Raw genomic sequence first — 19,199 nt, 5'->3', positions numbered from 1 at the left:
TTTTTCTCAATTTATCCATGGTTCTCTAGCAAAAACCATACGTTCATTGGAATGCTTGTTCAAAAATATACAATTCATTTTTTGACAACAAAACGATTGGATAAATAACTCAAGCGCTAAACCTTAGCCTTCCTACACGTTCCCCCTTGCCGAATGTTTTATAAAAAATATGTTTGTCGTGCAACACTATCACTTGTTTACCAATAATAACTGTTTGTAAAGTACGCAACCAATAACTACTGGGTTACCTATAACATCTGTTTTCGTATATAAATACGATTGCACTACTCCAGATGTGTTAGTAACAGTTTGCATTTTGTGAAGATGAATAAAGTGAAAATGGAATACACCAAGCACAAATACTGTAAACCCTTTCCTGATCATCGGTGCTCATCAAGCTTACGCAAATTAAAAAAAAATGTTATTGCAAAATTAAAAATATTGAACAGTCAAGCTCATTTTAATACGTCTTTATCAATGATTCGTGATTCGTGTAGTTATTGGAATGATAGTCAAGCCACCATTCATCCCTTCGATGTTTACTATTCAAATTTGGAACACTTGAGAATATCAGCTTCATCATAATATCGGAAGTACTCCATCATGATACTGTTGCGGTTCAGGTGTTCATTGCCAAATTAATGAGTTTTTTGAAAACAACAATAGAGTTGAAGAAAGCGATATTAATGTCTGATGGAGCTGCCTCACAATATAAAAATAGAAAAAACTTTGCAAGTCTTTGCAAGTTCAAAACAAAATAAAACGTCGATGCAGAGTGGCATTTTTTGCGACTTCTCATGGTAAAGGCCCATGCGATGCAATTGGTCGGTATTAAAACGAATGGCAGGAAATGCAAGTTTAGCTAAAGAACATGAACATCCCGTTACAAGCGCAAAAGAATTGTATGATTGGTCTAATCAGCAAAATAATAAAAATTCATCAAAAATGTCATTTAGTTGGGTATCATATGAAGAATATGAACAAGAAGTAACAGAATGGAGCAATATTTTCAAAAAATCTATAATAATAGCTGCCACACAAAAGTATTAGTCTTTTGTTCCGATTTCAGAAAATAAGATAAAAACGAAGCTGTTTTCAAAAGATGACGAATCATTTACTTATGATGTATATAAAATATAAGGTGAAACTAGTTCTGTAAAGTATCTATGTCATAAAAAAATATGTTCCTAAGATAATATAACTCGAAAATAAATATTTAATTCTTATATATATTTATATCACTTAAAACATTTAACTCTTTTCTTGAGAACCGTTCGCCCAATCGTTTTGTTGTCAAAGAATTAATTGTATATTTTTGATCAAGCATTCCACAAAACGTATGGTTTTCGCTGGAGAACCATGGACAAATTAAGAAGAACGTGTATTTTCCTAAATAATTATAATTTTTCGAGCTTAAATTAGAAATAACTCGAAAACCAATGCCTTCAGAATGTTTACTACCAAGAGCTTTTTGACTTTTTGCATCTTTTAAAATCATCAGAATACAAATATTTTGAAAAATGTTTGAATTAGAATTTTCATAAAAAAATTTATCTACCATAAAAAATTATTTTTCATTTCTCCATCCTGGACTTTTTTTTTAAAGTTGCGTATTAATGTCAAGTTTCTTTAAAAAAAAATAAAACAAAAATTCAACTCTTTTTTTTTACATTGAAATTTAATGTTTATTTTTATTTTTTTTTTGGTCAGAAAAAAAATTTTTTTTGTACAGTGTATATTTTTTATGCTGCATTTTTAATTCCCTACAACTTATTATCAGACAGTTTTTCTATACAACCAACGGTTTCTGGGCTAAAATGCTTCGAATAAAACCTGTACCAAAAGGCATACGCCCTTTTAGAATGTAACTCATGGGTGTAAAAAATCTCTCCACCTGTGAAAAATGCTCAGTTTGCTAAGCCAAATACGTGTGCAAAGTTTCATTCAAATCAAAAATGGTCGATTAAATTTTCGCGTATTTCCAGGCGATTTGAAATGATTTTGCTCACATTCGAAAATCTGACTTTAAGGCCGTACAACGCTCTTGTTTTGGCACCATAGGAAAACTTCATCGGGAGGCCGGTAACGGACCTTTCTCAAATGTTCAATATTTTTTGTTAGTTCAAAGTAAATGTATCTTCATGGGCAAAAATCAGTTTTTCTTTAAGGTGGACCTTTTTGTGACAGCTGTAGAAAAAATTCCAAATTTTTAGTTGTCACACGTTATAAAAACCAGCTGATGATTGGTTGAATGCTGCAAAACTAAACCAAAATGACTGATTTTCAACTCAACTTTTCATATATATACTATTGAAAATATATTCCAATTATTATACAAGTTAGAGTCAACCTTCACTTTAGACAAAGGCATTGGTGTTTTAAATCCGATAGAGTCACATTATATGCATTTAACCAGAGCACATTTTCATTACACTTTGCACAGCATGCCACCCTACTAAAGTAAACCGTAGTTCCCCGTCAAATTTAGAGAAACATTTCAAAAGGTCCTATCTGTTTTAATCGATTTTTTGATCGATCACTTTCATTCAATCACCACAACTTATCAAACACCTTTCATGACACGTTATTTGCACAGGTTGATAGCGGAGGGATCACTCTAGCCTTCTGAACGAAAACCACGCTTGGGAGAGTTACCTAAGTTGAACCATTACCAAAATAAGAAGACGCTTCGGAAAAACGATGGAAGCAGATAGAATCTTTTGAAATGTTTATCTGGAAATATGAAAGATTACAGCTCTTTAACCACTCCTGTGAATTTCGATTCTCCTAGACAAGTCGGAAGGACCTTAGTCTTAAGAACTTAAATCAAATTTTTCCGTGAGCAAACGTAGAAGCGATGAACCCGGCGAGCTTCGTGGCCTTTTGAAGTGCTTTTATCTTTGCAAGGGGCTCCAAAATTCACAGGAATAGTTGAAAAGCTATAATTTTTCATTTTTGTCCAATTCGAGCTTTAGGGCATTTTTTCGGTTTTGTCGACCAGCGTAATTATCCATTTAATAATACTCTATTTTCGATATTTTTCCATTAAGGGGTTAGTAGCTTAAGTATTTATGTTAATTATTAGTAAATTATAAGTACGTGTGTCCAATCACAAATGGTAACTTCTCAACATTGTTAGAAAATTATAATTTTAATTGTTAGGATTTGTTTGCTTTCGCAATTAGGACTTATCATTCGTAGGGATTTAAACCTACTTGTCAAAAAAAGGAAGTAAACTAACAACTAACTTAATTGCTAACTTATTGGCTGTAAAGAGAGCTTATGGTAGCAATTGAGGATTGCAACGATTTTTGTCGAAAATTGTTAATTTTATTTGACATACCTTCTAATGTATCAACACCAGTAAGTCTATGTAATTCGAGTGTACCAAACCAAGGAGGACGCTTCAAAATCATTTTCAGAATTTTATTCTGAATCCTTCGAAGCGTTTTCTTCCTTGATAAACAACAACTTGACCAGATCGGTACAGCATACAGCATTGCTGGTCTAAAAATTTGTTTGTAAATCAAAAGCTTGTTCTTTAAACAAAGTTTAGAATTCCTGTTAATGAGAGGATATAAACATCTCGTATATTTGATGCGCTCGGCTTTTATACTCTCAATGTGCTCTTTGAAAATAAATTTTTTATCGTAAATTAGTCCCAAGCACTTAACCTTGTCAGACCAACTTAAACAAACCCCATACATCTTGACAACGTGATTATTGTTTGGCTTGAGGGAAGCCCTAGTCTTATGGGGAAAAATTATCTTTTGAGTTTTAGAAGCATTGTGAGAGATATTCCACTTTTGCAAGTAGGAAGAAAAAATATCTAAACTTTTCTGCAATCGACTGCATATGACACGAAGACTTTTTCCTCTTACGGAAATGCTTATGTCATCGCAGAACAATGACTTTGTGCATCCCGGAGGCAAATCAGGAAGATCTGAAGTAAACATGTTGTACAGGACTGGACCTAAGACCGGAGGCACACCTGCTTCAACTGGAAAACTATCAGATTTTGAATTCTGATAGACAACCTGCAGAGTTCGATCAGTAAGATAATTTTTTAAAATTTTGGTTAGGAAAATTGGAAAATTAAAAGTTTGCAATTTTGCAATCAAACCTTTATGCCAAACACTGTCGAATGCTTTTTCTATGTCTAAACGAGCGGCTCCAGTTGAAAAACCTTCAGATTTGCTGGCTCGTATCATATTAGTAACTCTGAGCAATTGACGAGTAGTGGAATACCCATGGCAAAATCCAAACTGTTCATCTGCAAAAATTGAATTTTCGTTGACGTGTGACATCATTCTGTTAAGAATCTCTATTTTTGATAACTTTTTGCAGCAAAAGCCTTAAAAGAATTGAAAAACGTGATTTTTATGACTGTGGTGGAATAGTTGCGTATTTTAACTACAGTCAAACCTGTTTTTGTGCGACTTTTTTTCGTGCGAAATTTATTTTGTACGACTTTTTTTATGCGTTTTTTTTTGCGACTGTTTTTGTGCGGTCTATGAAAAAGGACCACTTCCGACAACATTTTCAGCTATTTATTTTTTTCCGATTCTTGGAATGAATTCCAACGCATTACATAAGGGAACATTCATAAATTACGTAGCATTTGAGGGGGGAGGATGGGGTTTGTAGTTTTGAGACAAAATGTGACGATGGGGAGGGTAGGGGGTCAAGCCAAGCTACGTAGCTAATATGAAATTTAGGAAAAAAGGTTTTTTTTAATTGTTCTATTTTATCACTGTTTTGTCTGTTTAGGGTTATTTTTATTGCTTTCTTGGTTTTTCTTGTTCATATATGTGTTTTTGGTAATGAGAACAAGCAAAAAAACATCTTGAGAGGGAGGGGGGGGGGGGGTGGTGACATGAAGCTACGAAATTATCTAGAGGGGGTCTTGACTTGTGACGAAATGCTACGATCCGGGGGGGAGTCAAAAAAAACCCAAAAAATAGCTACGTCATTTATGGATGTTCCCTAAGTGTTGCGTCAAAAAACTACTATTTGAGACAGTTTTACGTAGGAAAAGTCACGAATTGCTAGCCTACGAAGTAAAGCGGTTGAAAGGATTAGTATGTTTAAAAAAGTTACGTTTATCAATCCGATGTTTTAAAATTGTTCTCATAGGTATTCTAAATCAGAATCAACAACTTTCGAGTTATTTTTAACTGAGAAGTTTTTTTATGTGGTTTCTATGCACCGCATAAAAAAGTTTCTTTTTTCAATTATGTTGTGGAAATATTGTTTTGTAGCTGTACGTGAAGCTTCAAATGATTTTTTTATGCGATTTATTTTGTGCGGTCCCTATCCCTCGCACAAAAGCAAGTTTGACTGTATTTTTAACGAATGTAGTTCAAGTAGTTTTCCTGTAATCGTACACTCCAATCCGGCATCCTCCTGGTTAGTCTAAAGGTCTCGTAGCACTAACCCCGCAATTGTTTTGTACTCTAAACAATTATCCACGAAGTCTGTGTATTATATACTTGGTTAGGCGATAGTCACCGTGTTTTGAACCGATACAAAAAGCAATTTCATTTGTTCATGAAAGGGTAAACATAAATTTGACTGATGAGCAAATGTGCCAGATGTTTTTCATTTTAATCCATCAGCTGACTATTGTCTTCAATTTGATCTCAGCATTTTTCCACATTGAGTAACAGTTTTTTGTAGCAGTTTTTTGCTGGCATCCTAAAGTTCCCCATGCAAAAGTCGAAACAATTCAAAAATAAATGGGTGAATCATTTCAAAGAGAAAAAATGACGAAAAATGTAGATGACTTATTGGCGGTTAAGTCGGTGTATAAGACGAAAAAGTGATTTGTTATTTGTATTCGGTAATTTTTGCTCTGCATGTTAATGCTTCGAAATTGTCCAATAAAGTTTTAAATACATCGTAAGAAACTGCTAACTATCAATTTCGCTATATATTGTTTCTTACTCTGCAAATTCAGCTTCCGGATTTATAGAAATCCTTTAAAACTGTAGATCTCCAATTATCTTATTGAATAAAAATCATTTGGTGTCCGTTTGTTTTCAGGTCACCATGCCATCAATATAACGAAAACAAACTGAAAAAGTCTTAAAATCTTTAAAGCAACAATTTCAAAAGTAAAATACAAAAGGTGCAAAGTTGCTCCTGTATCTAGATATTTCCCCCCAACTTGCCATTTAATTTCAAATGTTTGCAAGCACCCATAAGTCTTGCAGTAGCGTGACTCAATAATGCTCAAGGTCATAAAACTGCGAATATGGATATTGTTTTGTGACAATTTGGAAAATTTGATCCAAAAAACAATTTTTTACTGTGTATTTATTTTTTCTACAACTGCAACCTACAACTTTGCTGAAGACACCATTTCAATCAAACAAGTCATTTCTCTTAAACAGAAATTTTTATCTACCAATCACATTTTTGGATGAAACAGCAGTGGTGAGTCTACATGAAGGACTGATATCATAAAATGACCTCTTTATCAGAAAGGAACAACTGTATAAAGTTTCAGCGAAATCGGAAATGATCGATCATCATTGATTTGCGAAATGGCGTGGACTACGAAACGACAAATCGTTGGCCATAAGATATTGTTATAAGGCATTATTATTATTAATTTATAAACATCCATAAATTTTCGTTTTTTCAAATATTTTTCGCTATCCTCCGAAGCCCTACTTGTAGCAGAAATTTTTTGATCATACCAATCCATCCTGAGAAGTGTCATTGTCGCTCGGGTCAAACGTCAAATCCATAAAGTCTTGTGGATATAAAGTGTCTTGCCAAAATAATTGTTCAATGTGCGTAAAAATTATCGAATTTCCGTTTGTTAAATATTGAGTGCTTTTTATTATAACAAGTCTCATAAACTGATAGCATGGGGTATTTAATTGTGGACAGTGTGACAGAAGTCAGCGGTTTAAAACAACAAGATATACAACACCGGTGCGGAGAACGAAAAGTTGGTCTATATTAACTGGTTCTATTCAGGTTTCGCTGGTGTAAATCTAGTATAAAGTTGTTTCAAAAATAGACCACCGCTGAAGATGCCCTAAATAAATATATAGGGCATCGTTTCTTTGGCAATAGAGTGTCCTTCCCGGGACGTCGTGAATTTCCCGGAATTCTTGATTCCAGGGAATTCTTTTATTAAAATGATGGGTTACCGGAAAAAAAATTAGACTCTTTCGAAATTGTGCACACTTCAGGGCAAGGTTGATCAAAATTGCATAACCGTTTGCAAACCCGGCCCTGAACAGTATGAATCATCCTTTTCACTCTATGTCTTTGAATATGCTCCTTAGAGTGCTAATGTATGATATTCTCTGGATTTTTTAATCAATTTTCTAAGACTTTTTAAAACATTCGAACTGGGAAAGTCTCCCAGTCTTAATTTCCAGGTTCTTTTCCAAAAAGATTTTTTGAGTTAACACCAGATCCCGACGCTTCATGCATTTCTGAGACATTTAGCATAAAAAAGACGATTTTAAAAATATAATGAACAATTGTCCGCGGCTCTTTTTATATTTTTCTTAAAAACTTTTTCCGAGAAAAATAAATTTTTGAGTCCTGCCGCTAAACGAAATTTGAGTAGTAAAATTTCCCGGGAAATCAAACTTTTATTGCCCGATTCCCGGGAAGCTGATCACCGTCGGGAAATGGATGCTCTATTTGGCAACTACTGGACCAATTCGAATAGAAGAGCTCTTTTAAACTATTTCAGAGTAGCATATTCGGTCCCAGAAATCTCTGCGGTACATAAATGCGGTACATAAAATTAGTAGGCATTAAGATACTAGATCAGAAGGAGTCAAATTAAGTTCTTAATGCTCCTGAGGAAATGGTTAGTTTCTGGCTAGACCAAAAAAAGTCAAATTATGTATTTATAACTACATTGGCCTCATGAAGATTTTTCGGTTGTCCTATACTTCAACTATTACTGATCATACGATACCTCTTGTAACTGGAAATTCGAAAACTACCTTGATCAAGTAGCCAGAACTACATTTAACCAGTTCTAAGTTGGAGCTAACTCCATCAAGCAATACCTAAAATAACTGGGAATAAAATAGCTTAGGGGCCATCCACATACCACGTGGACATCTTTGGGGGGGGGGGGGGTTGGCTAATGTCCACGGTCCATACAATTTTTTTAGAATTTATATGGGCAGATGTCCACGGAGGGGGAAAGGGGGGGGTCAAAAGCGTTGAAAATCTGTCCACGTGGTATGTGGATGGCCCCTTGCTAAAAACGCACATGAAAATCAAAGATCAATCATTAATCACTTAGAGACATGTTCAGGATGCTCCCATTGAAATGTAGAAAATCAGATTCAGCGAGAGGGTCAAGTTGAAAACTTTTAAAATAGGTTCAGAAGAATATTTGTTGACATTTGTGAATATTTTTTGATAACGATTAAAAAGATTAAAATGAAGGCAGTGTATTCCTCAATTATTAGATTTAACAAAAATAAGAATATTACCAGAGCTATAACTTATCCTGAGTATATTGGTTATTCTAGGGAGCAGTAATTTTCAAAGTTCAACCGAAATTTACAATGCTAAATTTAGTTTGATTTGTGGCGTGGGAGTCAGCCGGGTTAGTTAGTTTCCGAATATTTTGATGTTGTGATTCTTGTTGGAGGATCTTGTCGTTGTCGAAAAATAAAAGAGGCTTTGACACGAATGTTTTCATAAATCTCGTGCGTCAATGACAAAACGACAAACTTTAGTTCTATTCATGATTTGGGCTGTCGTTTTTTTTTTTCTGGGAGCTGTTATGCGGTGGTTTTGATATTTTGCAGTAGAGCATTTCCACACAAAACGGGCAACCTATTTGATCGACCATTCTTGATTTGGCTGAAACTTTGCATAGATGTTTCTATAGTCAAAAAAATGCCATTTTGTGCTATTTGTTAAATTTTTTCAGAACACACATTTTTGAGAAGCTTTTGAAAAATGCTAATTTGGGAAGGTATTGATGATTACAAATATTTTTAGGGTCAAAACGGTTTGTTCGATCGGTATGACGTCTTCTGCAAAGTTGTAGACAACAATTTTGTCTTTTATAAAAGTATACACTCTAAGAAAAAAATATTATTTTTGTAAAAAAAGTTCAAAAAATTAAAAATTAACTATCTAAAAAAGCTCATTTTTTTAAATCTAATTTTTTTTATGAAAACTACAAAAAATTATCTAAACAATACAACCAGTCCAATCATGGAATGAATCATGGAATCAAGAAAAAAAAAAGTTATGATATTTTGAAAAAAAATGTTTTTTTTTGGAAGGACAGAATTGTTATCCACAATTTTGCCGAAGACACTATGTCAATCAAACAAACCGTTTTGGCTGTAGAAATATTTTTTAATTCCTATAGAGCACTCCATGAGGAAATAAAAATATTTTAACAGTCGAGACTGTTTGTTTGATTGGCATAGTGTCTTTGACAAAATTGTAGATACTAATTTTGTCCTTATGTAAAAATATATCCTGTGAAAAGAAAAACCACATTTTTTTCAAAAAATTGTAACTATTTTTTTCTTGATATCTCCATGATCGAACTGGTTTCATTCTTTAGGCAATCTTTTGTAGTTTTTAATAAAAAAACAGATTTTTTAAAAATGAGCTTTTTAGATAGGGTATCGAACGTCTTCGTCAGTGGTTTTCTTCGGCCCCCTTTTGCATAAGATTGCTGCAGAAAAACTGCCGAAGAAAACCACTGACGAAGACGTTCGATACCCTAATTCTTTTTTAATTTTTATTTTAACTTAGTTTCACAAAAAAAAGATTTTTTTTCAGAATATATATTTTTTTCGGAAAGACAAAATTGTTACCTACAACTTTTCTGAAGACGTCATACCGATTAAACAAACTTTTTTGGCTCTAAAAATATTTGTAATCATCAATACCTTCCCAAAATAGCATTTTTCAACAGTTTCTCAAAAATGAGTCGAGTTTCAAAAAAATTAACAAATAGAAACACAGAATGGCATCTTTTGCCTATAGAAACGTCTATGCAAAGTTTCAGCCAAATCGAGAATGACAATTTAAAAAAAATATTAAAACTGGGATTTTTTTTGAGAAACTGCTCAGTATGTACGGTAAAACGAAAAATATGGATATAATGGGTATTTCAATATCTAATTCAAAAGGATCATATTCGATGAAAATAAACAATCTCAGTACATCATGGACAGGAGAACCGCACTCTCTGCACGCATATTGCATTTATGTGGACTCTTACAATAGTTTTCCTAATATCCAAAAAACAAGCGTCTAATACATGCAATATATTCCTGGTATATTCAAGTATGTAATTTTTACCTGACGAAGTCTTATTTATTCGTCTGTTATTCATAAAGTTTGTTTTTCTACACACGACACATCTATGAAGACATAATCAACAATGACCAAACAGATTCTCGCTTTGTTGAACACATAGCTAACGCAGTTTTATAAGTGTATATATGTTTTGATGATATTAATTTTCAACAATTGATCAGATACCAGGAAAAAAGAGAGTAGTTATTGAAGACTCCCGTAAATCGGAAGGACTTAAGCTCAGAACTATTTTGTAGGATTATTTTATTTTATGTTGTTTTTACTATTTTCAATTGGCATATCAATATGAAATTCGACTCTTTACCGTTTACAATTGGCACACACAAAAAAATTGATATTTTTTTTTTGTTTTTTATTGATTTTAAATTATTGTTGTTATCGCTTAATATGTTATTTAAATCAATCAAACTACCAGGGACACTGTGGCGTTATGTTCGTGCTAGTATGTCTGTAGCAGGAATATTCCCTCCTATCTGTGATAATAGAGATGGTCATCTACTGTTAGATGGTTGTTACACAAACAATGTTCCAGGTAAATGTACGCTTATATTGATTGATTTTATTGTGATCTTATAGATGTATAACGTTAAAACCTTCGATTATGTACGTTTTGAATATTAATTTTAATTACTTAATTTGTATTATTTTTCGATAACCTTATATTGTACAGATTTTTTGTAAATGTTTTGTACGGATGATAACACATTTCTTAACCAGATATTCAATGTTAACCAGACCAGAACAGGGGTTTGAAAGTGAAAAACGTGATCATCAGGCTTTTCAGAGTAAAAATGCAATTTAAATACTAAAATGTATTCGACAAAGTTTCTGCAGATCTCATTGGTAACGTATGGTAACTAGATTTTTGATTATTCCACCCTGAAGTGAGATGAAAATAATATAGTTTTTTATTATTTGTCAAATCATAGTGAAGTTTCTAGCAAAGTTTCAAGTAATCGTATGTAGAAAAAAAAACCTTGCTGAAAACACTTTGGTTCTCTTGAAAATCGACCACACACAGGTAGTTTCATACACAGAAAAATAATACTTCGTAAGAATTGTAGTTTCAATAACTTCCATTACGCCAGCTTCTTGCTCACGCAGAATATCACACAAGTATTTACTACATACAAAACAAGTTTTAAAAAGGTCTTGAAAAAGACTGATGTAAATTAATTTCCATGTCGTCTTTTAGAGACGCATTGTTACAAACCACAAACTTTGAAGCGATAGGCAGTTATAGACCGATCCACAACCAATCGAAATCATGACAAACCTGTCGGACAACTCAAGCCGCACTTTTTCCAAATTTTTATACTCAACCTGTGTAATGCAATGTTTATGCAATGTTGATGCCATTTTTGATTCGTTCTGCAATCTTTCGTTGCAAAATATTATTTTATTCAATTTACACATCATGCCACCGACATAGCGATTTTAGTTGTAAATATATCCTTCGTTGAGAAGACGACTTTGTTGTGAAGAACCTAATATACAGTGGTTCCGACTTAGCAATCAGAATGACTACTGATTTTTTTTTAAATAAACCTGTAGATTCCGAAATCAGCGTAAAAAACTTATTTGCTAAAGGTTTTGTATCATTTCTGCTTCTACATTTGTATTCGAAAAAGAATTAATAGCAGTGTTATTTCAATCTGCAAATTGAGATGAGAATCAGCTAAAACATAAAAGGGTCACCTCTCATTAAGACTGTGAAGTTGAATGAGGCTGAAGGAAATAAACAATATACAGTCAGGTTTTTTTACGCGGGGGATACGTACCTCGTAAAAAACCGCGTAATTCGAAAATCCGCGTAAAAAAACCGCGCTAATTAAAAAATCAGCGTGAAAAAAACGCGTTAATTCAAAAATCCACGTAAAAAAACACGTTAATTCAAAAATCCGCGTAAAGTAGTCCAGCAAGAAGGGCTTTAGAAAAATCCCAAGACGCTCTAGAACCAGTATTTAAAATTGTCCTCGTTGACGGTCATTCCGGATCTTTCGGAGGGCGGAGGGTAGTTTTTGGACAAAGTCTTTTACTAGATAAACACTTAAACGTTTCTGGTTCCAAACCCACGTTAATTCGAAAATTTGCCAATTTTTTTTTTTAATTAGCGTGGTATCGCGTAAAAAACCGCGTTAATTAAAAAATTCGCGTAAAAAAAACCGCGTTAATTAAAAAATCCGCGTAAAAAAAAACTCGTAAAAAAATCCGTGTATAAAAAACCCCGTAAAAACAAACCTGACTGTATATTCAGTAATTGGATTAGGTTAACTCGTAAAAATGCGTAAATTTTAAATTCGCGTAAAAACAAACAGCGAGAGCTTCGTAGCCGCAAGGTTACAGAGTCCGCTTTGATAAGCGAGTGGTCGTGGGTTCGAATCTTAGTAGAATCAGGCCATTTGGTTGTCAAAGGACTTTAACATGGGTTCATTCTCAGGTTCTCCACTACATACCCTTCCTTCAAGCTGAATTCTATAGTACCCTTGCTGACTTGCATCCTAACAAAAAAGTCCCTCTTATAATAAAACTGTTCTGAGTAACGTATAATAGTTCCCTTCAGGGAATTGTAATTATGACGCGGTCTTGGCTTGAGGAACAAGGTTTCCTCTTGACAAAAATATAAGTCCTACTTATAATAAACCTGACCAGAGGTGAAGCATTGAGTGCCTCTTCAGGGAATTGTGATTGTGACGCGGTGTTGGTAGGAGGAACGAGGTTCGATAAGGATCCCTCCTCTTGACAAAATAAGTCCTTCTTATAATAAAACTGATTTCAGAAATATTCACTCTCTACAGGGAATTGTAATTGGCGATATTGGCACGAGGAACGAGGTTTCGATAAGACTCCTTTCTCTTGACATAATAAGTCCCTCTTAGAATAAACCTGGCCAGAGAGGAACGTTAGGTGTAGCCTCAGTTCAGGGAATTGTAATTTGGCGATATTGGTAGGATAGAAAAGAGGCTCGGTATAGTAGAGCAGTAAGCTTGAAATGAAAGGGTAAACTCTCACACACAAGCACGGATATAAATAAAAAAAAGCGTATCATTCACTTCAATAGTGATACTGCCAATAATATGAAGTGCGGAGTACAGAAAACACCTGGGCAACATCACAATAGATCAATATGTCTCTGGTCGCAGTGATGAGTCCACACAGAGGTAAATTTCGAATTCCGCATGAAAATAGCCGGGTAAAAAATCGTAAAAATGAACCGCGTAAAAAGTGACTTTAGAGACTTTAGTTTAATAAGTACTGAATTGCAACCAAGCACAGTGCGTTTAGCCATAGACAAACATCTTTTTTTATTTGGATACACCAAGTACTCACAAGTGCTCCTAAATACCTTTTGGGTTGGAAACAAATATAAGTATGCTTGAGGAAGCACCGGAAATACTATTATAAGCACAGCAAACACCGGTTTCCGAAGCAGACATTTAATTCACATTTCATGTTGAATTTGCGCTGGTTCTCAAACCGATGCCACAGTGGTTTAAACTCGAAAAATCGTGATCGTTTTAGATTTGACTGTGAAATATTGATTTTATGTACCCAGTGTCTTCAGCAAGTTTATTCCATATAACAAGGCCTTTCTTTTAGCGTTTCCGGTTTTTTGATCAATTCCCCTAGTAGTTAGATATAGGGTAGGGAACATATTCTAAGCAGCTTTAGGAACCGCCTGTGTATTCAGACGAAATACTCGAAATGTGTTGAGTGAAATTCAAACAGTAGTATATCAGTCTGTTCTTTATCGTTTTCTCTGTCAGAACTTATTTTCAGATTGTAAAACTGAGTTAGCAAACTTTAAGAATAATCAATTAAAGTTACCAATCGAGGGACACTATTCCAATTACCCCGAACCTATTTTAAGCAGTTTCCATCTGTTTTGCAGGCGTTTTTTTTTTGCAGCAGTTGCTCCTGTATGGCTGCAATATAGGTCGATTTGTTTCAAATGTTGTCCATTCACAGATTTCATTGTGATTAACGGTATTTTTTATATTCGTAAGACAGCTAGACAATCAAAGTTTTCGTTTCCATCATTAAAATTGTCGATATTGTTAAAAAAGCAGGAGTTTGAGGCCTGTTTTCTGCGACTGATTTATAAAGGCGCTACTGCCTAAGCCGTTCCTTACCATAAAAACTATTTTTTCTAATTTTAAAAATACCAGATTGCTTTCTTCAGCACAGTTGTAGGAAAATTTATAAGAAAAAGAATTGCTGAACACTGTAATCTTCTATCTGTACGTCTGATATGACGAAATAGAGTTTTACGAGAAACACTCCTTAAAATTAGTTTTTCGTCTGTAACTTTTTCTGTAATCGTCGAAACAATTCAAGATGTTCTAAGATTTTGTTCATTCTGCTAAAAGTCGCATTTTTGTAGAATATATTGGTTTGATATTTTCATTTGTTGTAAAGATATTTCTAGTTTTTTACTGAAAATAGCCATATTTTGAGTCCATATTTCTCCGAGGGTTGCAGATAGTAGCAAACCAGACTGTATGCATTTGAAAGCTTACGTTTTTACCTAAATTTTGAATATAGTCACAACCGTGGCAAACTGCGGCAACTAAACTTTTCTACAAAAAATCACGTTTTTTTATTTTTTAGTGTCAGGCCTACTATGACCAAATTTTACAATATCTAATGGAAGGGGTTTGTTTTGCATAATATTTACAACAACTTTTCCTTTGACGTCAAAAAAATCCAAGCTATCATTGAAGCTACAGAGCGTTTCAAAGTAATGTACTTTTTTTCAACAAAATGTCAAAAAACGTCAGTATGACAAGCTTTGAAAAGTCATAAAAAATTAAAATTTCATGATATTGCGCCCAAATTTTGGATTTAGACACTTGAATGTTATAGTAATAAAGGAAAATATTATGAAACAGCTAACGAAAAAATATTTTGGCTGATGGCCAGCGATTCCCCACTGTGCAATGCACACTATTTCCAACGCTACAAAAACGTGATCGAAATTATTTGCCCAGAAACAAAACTTTCAGAGCCATAGTGTCTGAATGCGCGACGGACTTCGCTGCTCGGATGGAATGTGAAATTGTTGAATTTTCTAAGACACGTTTTATTGAACACGATTATATTTGACCGAAATTCTTCTGCTTAAAAAAGCCCGGAGATGTGTATCTATGTGATAAATTATTTCGACTGAACTCTCGAAAGAGCTGCGTATGGCTTATATGTACATTCAACTGACAAAGATAGGAGAAAGCCTATTCAGAACGACTTCTCTCGCTATCCGAAAGCTAGTGATAAGGAAGGTATAGTTTCTAGTGCGATCTGCTGAGTGAGCGAGATCGATATTTCGTAATCTTTAGTACTAATCCTATTATATATTAGGGATGCTCGAACAGTGTCCTACGTCTGTGTTCTATTAATAATTCTTTTGTGCAGCATAGAATGGATTGTATAGAATGACTCTGAAATAAATTTTCTCAATATAACTTCATAGTGATTCCCAACAATTTTTCAATGTCCTACAATATTTTTTGCTATAACATAACACACAATTTTACCGAAGAGATATAAGAGATAAAAAGTTTATCGTTATCTCTTATATTTCTTTAGTTATTGATTTATTTTTCAAAATAATGCACTAATTAACTAACCGATATCTACAAAAACAGCAAACATCCAAAGATAAAACTTTTTCTGTGTTAAAATATAAGCCAATATAGTTTGTCAGTGCAAAAAGAGAAAAAAAGAGTTGCGAAACTATACTCGTTCTTTCTAGTTTCATTGCTATGAATTGCAAGTAAACGTACTTCATTATTCCTCAGTTCGAAGCATAGAATTCTGACGCCACTAGTTTTGCGTGCTCCGAAGCAAATAATTACTAGCGATGTCATTTTTGTATGTATATGTTTTTAGAGAAATCTTCAGTAACTAAAGAAATATGGGAGGTAAAAATAAGTTATCTTCGGTGAAATTATATATTTCATTATAGCAAACAACATTGCAGAACATTGAAAAATTCACTTTTAAAAGTTATATAAAAAATTGATTTTGAGAGGTATTCTACAGAAATTTTCCCAAAAGTCTATTTAAATAAGCAGATAGAAGTATGGTGTTTTCGACAAAATTAATTTTTATAAAATGTGCTACAACTTTTCCGTACAAACTGAATTTTTATATGATATAATGATGAAAGTAAAATTCGCTGGGACACTTTGGCGATTAAGTGAATCTTATAAGACCCTCATGCAAGTAGTAGCTCTAAACATAATGAAAAAATGTTACTTATTACATCAATGTGTGAACACACGAAAAAATCATGTAGTTTTGACTTTTGTCTCGTGTTACCATACACTCATTGCACTGTGCCAAGTGGTAAACTATGTTTTTTTGTTATTTTATCAAATGCTATTTTATGCTTAAAACAACTCATGTTGCTAAAAGATTGATGGTGAACAAACCCTGACTTTCGCATACTCGAGGCAGAGATGGATTGTCTTCGAAATTAAAGACTGAAATCCGAGCTCCGACAACGGTGATTACATATACTCTGACACTATTGGCATATATTTATATGTGTACCGCGTGTTATTTTCAGGCAAACTAAGTAAAATATCTTAATCCAAGGGTTTGTAGAGTTTCTTCCACTGTACCAAGTGATTAGTATCTCAAAACCAATCGTTAAGGGTATAAAATATTCGTAAATCCACTTTGCTGGTCTAAAAACCTTAATTTTCTTTATCAGGCACCAATGTAAATCATTTGCCATTTCAAATCATTTAATCAAAATCATGTAGTATAACTTGATACAGCTGTATAATTCATTATTTGTTATATCCTAATGTTCTCCTTAAAAATGATATTACGTATTTTTATTACAGATATAATTTCACAAAATAACACGCACGTGAGAAACTCGGACATAGTTTATTAATTGGCAATTTCTTCGCTAGTAATTTTCTCACTTATAGTTTGCTCACAGGATTCCCGTGAAGTGCATATGTAAAATATGCATATGTTCACTTATTTTCCCCAAGAGAAATAAATTTTAAAATGCAGACATTTTTTCGGATTTATTTTTCTTTCTAAATCGATAAACTATTAGAGTTCCTATTTTAGGGATAATATTCCTTTGTTCGCCACTCGGTGTTCTTTTGAATATAATATGACATCAATGTATTTTGATTCTACGGTTTAGTTCGTCACATCAGCATGGAATTCATGGAGGTGAACGAGTTAACAAAATAGAATATTTAATGCTAAAATATTCACACATAACTCGCGGAGCGAAGCTCGCAATGGTTAAAATTGCATTCAGGCATTATTTTTTACGTAACGACTGATTCCATTTATTTTTAAAACGTAAATTGTCTGGAACATTATTAATATTCTTTCGTTTTTTGCCTATTCCATATTTCTTTTTTTTTACGCATATACTAATCGATTACCATAGTTTTATGTACAGATGGTGAATACAGGATTAGAGGAACCTCGGGCAAGACGGCCACCCTATAGCAAATGCCGCGGAGCACTTGCTAGAGCTTCGCGGAGCGTGATTTAAGAACACCTGCTCTAGCAAATTGATTTTCTGTGCGAAACGACGAACTGCGCAAAAATCACGAGTTAAAAAATCACCGTCCGCTGCACAGATAAATTACATTACAGATTGTAGTACATTATAAGGTTTTACCAGCGTATCTAACGACGATTTTTAATTAAGACGGGCGATATTTACTCCGGGTCTTATTTCACATGCTGAGAATGCTTGAAAAAGGAATAATAATCCGTTTTGCCCAACTATGGTAGCGATATGCTTAACTGTTCCAATGTTATCAAAAATTACCGTTTACTAAAGTACCAAAGCAGCAAAAGCTTAAATTCGATACGGTGAAAACTACATTAGATTGCTTCGCTGAACTTATTTTAAATACTTCTCAAATAACTTAGGCGGCATCCATAGATTACGTGACGTACCTAGGGGGGAGCGGGGGTACGTTCTAACGTTACATAGGGGAACGTAGGGGAGGGGGAAGGTAAGATAAACGTTACGTAACGGAAAAAAATCTTACCTTTCGTATCACTTGACTCACTTTTGAAAACTGAGCATAAGTCTGTACGTGTGTCTGTTGTAAAAATAAACCCAAGCGATTTTTTCAGCAACCGCTTGGTGAATTTCCGCTGACGCCGCGGTTTTGATCATTGATAAGCAAGATAAAATCTGAACAGATGTAAGCTCCGATTCAGACTATCAAGGACACGAAACCAAACTTATGGAGCCAATATTCAAGAATTCGTAAAATCTACTTTACATCGTTTGTTTATTTATTTATTCAACTATAGTGACTCCAACCTTCATCACTTCCATTTTTTCACAATCAATAAATAATACATAATATTACAGTACATTTGGTAGTGATCAGCGATTGTCGACAGCTTTTGCGACGATTTGTACATCCTCTTCTCCAGATGATTTTGCTTTGTTTCCTAAGAAAAAATAAAAAGAGAGAAGTCAAACCTACCAGGTAACAATACCCGATTCATATCTCATAAGTGGTTCACAGGAAATGATACACAGTCAAAACCGAAAAACTTTCGCCTTTAAAATGGTTGACCGTGAGCTTTTTGCTGAATTTTTTTGCAGTTCAGTTAGAACTGCACATTACGCTTGCAGAAGGCTTCTTGTTCCGACGTCATTTTGAACAGAATTGAGCACTTTTATTTATCACTGAGCGTGTTTGTTGTTGAGTAATCTACGCCTGCGTGCATGGAGTTAATAGAATCGTTTTTTTCCTCATCTATAATTTATTTGACATGGCACGAATACAAATTAATGTTTAACGGAGCCAGATATATCTGGTGTCTATAAAGTATCTTAATAACTG

At 33.9% G+C, this 19,199-nt stretch overlaps 1 protein-coding gene across 5 annotated transcripts in view; it reads left to right on the top strand.

Moving 5' to 3' along the window:
• The window catches only part of LOC129726236 (neuropathy target esterase sws), a 95,675-nt gene extending 77,828 nt beyond the window's left edge, over positions 1-17,847 (top strand). For all 5 annotated transcript variants that reach the window (XM_055682978.1, XM_055682977.1, XM_055682979.1 and 2 more), the window contains one exon: positions 17,771-17,847. In XM_055682978.1, the coding sequence (XP_055538953.1) occupies positions 17,771-17,832 (62 nt within the window). In that variant the 3' untranslated portion in view covers positions 17,833-17,847. The remainder of the gene's footprint in view (positions 1-17,770) is intronic.
• Positions 17,848-19,199: the final 1,352 nt, after the last annotated feature.

This window comes from Wyeomyia smithii, chromosome 1, assembly GCF_029784165.1.
Source record: "Wyeomyia smithii strain HCP4-BCI-WySm-NY-G18 chromosome 1, ASM2978416v1, whole genome shotgun sequence".
Lineage (NCBI taxonomy): Eukaryota > Metazoa > Arthropoda > Insecta > Diptera > Culicidae > Wyeomyia > Wyeomyia smithii.
Note: the sequence above shows the minus strand (reverse complement) of the source record. Positions and strands in the feature narration are given on the sequence as shown.